Below are 4,753 nucleotides of genomic sequence, written 5' to 3' on the forward strand. Positions count from 1 at the left end.
GCCCCCCAGCACAGACACGCGGTGCCCGCATCGGGGTTCCTTTATTGGGGCCGCGCCGCTGCCCGGTGTCACTTGTCCCAGGGCCCGGCTCCCAGGGGGATGGTGGTGCTGCTGCTGCTGCCGCCGTCCCCCTTGGCCCCCCGGGCACCGCCGCCGCCGTTCTCCGCCGGGTGGTGGAAGGCCACGAGGAGCTGGTAGAGCGCCGTGCCCACGGCCGCCCCCAGCAGCGGGGCCACCACCGGCACCCACCACCAGGCGTTGTCCCTGCTGGGGACCGGGGCAGCGTGGGCGCGGGGGCGTCCGTGCTGCCCCCCGTTCCCCGTGTCCCCCCTACCCACCTGAAGACCTCCGCGCCCCAGCCCGCCACGTAGGTGAAGAGCCGGGGCCCGAAATCCCGCGCGGGGTTCATGGGGCAGCCGCAGTTGGAGCCCATGGAGACCTCGATGGAGAAAACCAGCAGGGCCACGGCCACCGGCTCCAGGCCCTCGGGGACGCCCTTGTTGCGGGTGTCGGTGATGGCCAGGATGCCCACGATCAGCAGCGCCGTGCCCATCACCTGCGGGGCCGGCACGGCAGCTCAGCGCCACGGGGGCCAGCACCCCGGCGGGGGGGCCGCGGGGCTGGCACCCACCTGGTCCAAGAAGCCATTGGAGAGGGAGAGGTACTTGGCGGGGTACGTGGCGAAGATGGAGGCGGTTTCCAGGGGGCCGGAGGCGGCGAGGGTCCCGTTGCTGTAGAACTGGATGGCGTCTGCCGGGCACAGCCAGTGCACCGCGGTGACCCCTCGGTGCAGGGCACATGCGGAGCCAGGACCCCGGCAGCACGCCCGCCCTGTGCACACCCTGTCCCCACAGAGCCGGGGTGCACGTGGGCTTCTGCATACCATAGTACAGGGCGTAGACGGCTCCGGCGGCGATGAAAGATCCCAAGGTCTGCACGGCCACGAAAATGGGAAATTTCCACAGCGGGAGCTGCCCCAGCAGGCACATGCAGAGGGAGAAAGCTGGGTTCAGGTGAGCCCCTGCAACAGAGTGGGGAAGAGGGGCTGGGAGCTGGGGACCTGAAGGATCCGGAGCCGGCAGCATCCTGGTGCTGGGGGAGTGAGCGTAGGGAGCGCAGAACAGAGCCCCCGCAGCAGCGCAGGGACCCCAGCCTCACCAGAGACTCCCCCCGCTGTGTAGATGGCCACCATGACCGCCAGGGCACCCGCCAGGTAGGAGGTGAGGATGTTCCCCTTGGTCCCGGAGCTGGTGACCATCTGCGCCGAGCCGCTCAGCGTGATCAGCTGGGGGAGAGGGGCACGGCTCCACCACCGCCTCTGCACCCCCGGCCCCTCGCTGAGCCCCTGCACAGCACCCGTGGTCCCCGCGCTGCGGGCACGGTCGGGACCAACACCGCCCCGTGCCACGCGCTGCCCCGGTGCCTCTTCCCCTGCAGTCTCGGTGGTTTTGTGTGGTTGGGCGCGGGGCTCCCCATTTTCTGGGCTCCAGCTGCCCACGCAGGACGGGCCAGGCAGGGCTGTGGTTACTGCCCTCGCTCACATTTTTGATGATGAGGGAAAATTATTATCAGTAACTGAGTCATCTGCTTCTGCAGGGAGACCTCGGGGCTGGGGGGTGCTGGCAGAGCTGCGGTGCCAACGTTCACCGCTGCTGGATCCGTCCCAAGTGCCCAGCGCAGCTCTGGAGCCCAACCTTTGCCTGCCTCGGGGCAGGAGGTGTCAAGGCACGCGTTGCCCAGCTCTGCCCCCTCAGGCACACGTGGCAGCACCCGCTCCCTTATCGCGTCGGAGCGCCCGCAGCAGAGGGTGCATCGGGCATCGTGGGACCAGGGTTCACGCCGGAGGTGAGGCGGGTTTGGGGTCACTGTCAGTCACGGCACAGCCACCCCCCCAGGCAGCCCCATCCCGTCCCCATCCCAGGGCGCAGCGCAGCCGCGGGGCTGCAGGACCCCAGCGGTGGCCGCCCCGCGCTCGGCCCCATCCCCAGCCCACCCGCAGCCCCCGTGCCCCGCTCACGATGAGCACGAAGACGGCCAGCAGCTCGGCCAGGCACTCCCGCAGGAGCCGGTTCCGGACACGGAGCAGGGCCTGGGCCCTCTTCAAGAAGGACGCGGAGCCCATGGGGCCGGCCAGGCAGGGGCAGTGGCAGCAGCACCGGCTCCCTGGGGCATTTTATGAGCCCCGGGCTGGGGTGGGTGATAACGAGCAGACTTTACACCAATCAGGGCTGCGAGCTGCAGCGGGGAGACGCCTCGCAGGGACCAGAGTCCCGCGTGGGGCCGTGGGCAGCAGCCGCGTCCCTGCTGCCACCTGTCCCTGCCTGTGGTGCTGGAGCCCCCTGAGGATTCCCCGGTGGCTGCGGGGCACTGAGTCCTGGCTCGTGTAAGTCCGCGCTGCCCCGCGTCCCGGTGTGGGAGCCTCCCCAACTGGAGAGCCGCAGCTTCCCTCCGCCGGGTCCCTTCCCAAGCCACAGCCGCAGGCAGCGCTAATGAAAAGGCCTTGGAAGTGCTCCCAGGGCCCTCAAGAAGGGCCCGCGGGAGGCGATGAAGCAGGAGAGGGAGGCGGGCAGGGAGCAGTGCGGGCACGGGGCCAGGGCAGAGGAGCCCTGCGGGTATCTGTGCCCGCAAGGCAGGCCCCGGAGCTGCAGTGCGACCCCCACCTCCAAATCTGGGGGGTCCCAGCCCACCCCGTGCCCGAAGGAGCCTCGCACGTCACCGTTAGCATAAACAGACTTTATTGCTCTGTACACATTTACACGCTCGCCCCCAAAACATGGTGGTGCCGCGGGGCACCCCCAGCACAGCCGTCGCGTCCCAGCAGGACCCGGCCCACCTGCGAGGAAAATGGGCGGTGAGAAGGGGCTGTGCCCACCCCGGGCAGGGCCAGGCAGCCCCCCCGGTGCCCCCGTGCCCCTCTCACGTACAGGGGTGGCCAGCGGGAGGGCAGGGCTACCAGCCGGAGAACCAGCGGCGGAAGAAGGTGCCCAGCACGGACGAGGGGTCGCTCAGGGTGGGAGCGTGGAGCTCGTCCTGCTGCGGCCACGTGCCTGCGAACTGCGCCAGGTCCCCTGGAGAGCAGGGGGGGGGGAGCTCGATCGCAGGGCGCCGTCCTGCTCCCCTCACCCATCCCCTGTGCTCCCCCCCTCGGCGCCCCACTCACGGTCATCCACGTTGAGCAGCTCCTCGCGGTAGTCCTTGCCCTGCCCGTCCTCCTTGGTGGTGGTGACGAAGGTCTGGTCGCCCCTCCGGAGGGTGACGGTCGTCTCGCGGCGGCCGTGGCTGTCCTGCACGGTGCGGCGCTCCTCCACCGCCTGCACGGGGCACCCGCACGGGGTCACGGGGCACCCGCACGGGGTCACGGGGCACCCACGCCACGGCACGGGGCCGAGCACACTCACCCCGTCAGGCAGCGTCACTTTGGTGACGGAGACGCTCTTGAAGTAGGAGCGGGGCTGGGGCTCGTCGGGCCTCAGGATGGTGCCCAGCCCCGCCGAGGACACCTGCGAGTCCAGATCTGGGGGGCGGACGCGCGGTGAGCATGGGGAAGGGGGGCCCGGCCCCGACCCCCCCCCCGCCAGCTGCAGCCCCTGCACCCACCTCGGTCCTCCCTGCGCTCCGGAGGGGCCGGGGGAGCATCCTCCAGCTGCAAGGCAAAGCCAGGCGCCGGTCACCGGAGCCCGGTGCCAGGGCCCGGGGGGGGGGCTCCGCCACCCGAAGCCCCCCCCGGCAGGGCAGGGCCCCCCCCACGTACCCCCGGGAGGAGGCTCCAGGGCCGGACAGGGTCTCGGGCATCCTCGGGGCCGTCCGGGTGCTTCAGCATCGAGTCGCGCAGCGGCCGCCCGGGGCCGGGACGGGGCAGGGGGGGCTCTGCGGGGCACAACCGGGGGCAAGGGTGGGGGTGAAGCCGAGCCTCGGGGCTCCGCCGAATCCCACCCACCCACCCCCGAGCCCAGCCCCGGTCCCGTTCCCACCTATGGCCGGGGGAAACCCGGCCCAGGCTCCCCCGAAGACGCCCAGGAGCTCGCCCGCGTCCCGGAGCAGCTCCTCGAGGGCGCCGCTGGGGCCGAAGCCGAAGCCGAAGCCATCGGAGGGCGGCGGCGGCCCGGGGGGGCCCTCGGCGTCCTCGTCCCCGTCGTCATCCTCGTCCCGCGGCGCTCCGCCGAACAGCGGCTCCCGGGGCCTGCGGGGTGGGATTGGGGCTGAGACCGGGAAGGGGAACGGGGGTCCGGGAGGGGTCCCGGGCCCGTCCCGGTACCTGCGGCCCCCCGGGAGCCCGAAGAAGCCGCGGAAGGCGTCGTAAAAGTTCATCGGGCCCGGCCGCAAAGCGCCGCCGCCCGCAGCCGTAAAGCGCCGCCGCCGCAAAGCGCCCCCGGGGCCGGGAACGGGGCTTGGACACGGCCCGGGGCCTCCCCGCACCCCCCCCCCCCCCGCCACGGCCCGGCCCGGCCCGGCCCCGGCGCTTCTGGGGAGGGGTCCTGTGGCCTCCGGGGGGCGCAGCCCCAGTAACACACCAGTAACACCAGCAGTCCCAGTAGCAGCAGTAACGCCGGCAATCCCAGTAGCACCAGCCCCAGTAGCACCACAGCAGTAACACCAGCAGCCCCAGTAGCACCAGTAACAGCGGTAACACAGCAGCCACCCCAGTAACACCAGGGGTCCCACTAACATCAGTAACCCCAGTAACACCAGCAGCAGCCCCAGTAACACACCAGCAGCCCCAGTAACACCACCAGCAGCCCCAGTAACACCAGTA

General features: G+C 71.4%; 2 protein-coding genes across 3 annotated transcripts; both read right to left on the reverse strand.

The window, feature by feature from the left end:
* Window positions 1–29: 29 nt before the first annotated feature.
* On the reverse strand, window positions 30–2,587 carry LOC118158312 (aquaporin-10-like). 2 transcript variants are annotated; one of them, XM_035312951.1, is made up of 6 exons: window positions 2,018–2,587; window positions 1,159–1,285; window positions 884–1,021; window positions 632–750; window positions 339–556; window positions 30–267 (listed from the first exon to the last, which is right to left on the reverse strand). In XM_035312951.1, the coding sequence occupies exons 1-6, from the start codon at window positions 2,120–2,122 to the stop codon at window positions 69–71; spliced, it is 906 nt and encodes a 301-aa protein (XP_035168842.1). In that variant the 5' UTR covers window positions 2,123–2,587; the 3' UTR covers window positions 30–68. The 2 variants fall into 2 exon arrangements, with proteins under 2 accessions (XP_035168842.1, XP_035168841.1); XM_035312950.1 differs by lacking the exon at window positions 2,018–2,587 and having other exon boundaries at window positions 30–264; window positions 884–1,360.
* A 131-nt stretch (window positions 2,588–2,718) lies between these two features.
* Window positions 2,719–4,432, reverse strand: LOC118158311 (HCLS1-associated protein X-1-like). Its single transcript, XM_035312949.1, is given in 8 exon segments — window positions 2,719–2,833; window positions 2,924–3,068; window positions 3,161–3,311; window positions 3,399–3,514; window positions 3,598–3,643; window positions 3,752–3,874; window positions 3,877–4,180; window positions 4,256–4,432. Coding segments are annotated over 7 exon segments (912 nt in total). The 5' UTR covers window positions 4,309–4,432; the 3' UTR covers window positions 2,719–2,833; window positions 2,924–2,949.
* Window positions 4,433–4,753: the final 321 nt, after the last annotated feature.

The sequence above is a fragment of the Oxyura jamaicensis genome (assembly GCF_011077185.1).
Source record: "Oxyura jamaicensis isolate SHBP4307 breed ruddy duck chromosome 25 unlocalized genomic scaffold, BPBGC_Ojam_1.0 oxy25_random_OJ72675, whole genome shotgun sequence".
In the NCBI taxonomy this organism is placed as follows: domain Eukaryota; kingdom Metazoa; phylum Chordata; class Aves; order Anseriformes; family Anatidae; genus Oxyura; species Oxyura jamaicensis.

What these genes read in the sequence shown, in the direction of transcription:
- LOC118158312 (XM_035312951.1), bottom strand. Translation starts at nt 2,122, where the DNA reads ATGGGCTCCGCGTCCTTCTTGAAGAGGGCCCAGGCCCTGCTCCGTGTC. An exon ending in CGTCTACGCCCTGTACTATG is followed by an intron (nt 751 to 883) that starts GTATGCAGAAGC and finishes TGTGCCCGGCAG; the next exon opens with ACGCCATCCAGTTCTACAGC. An exon ending in CCAATGGCTTCTTGGACCAG is followed by an intron (nt 557 to 631) that starts GTGGGTGCCAGC and finishes CCGGCCCCGCAG; the next exon opens with GTGATGGGCACGGCGCTGCT.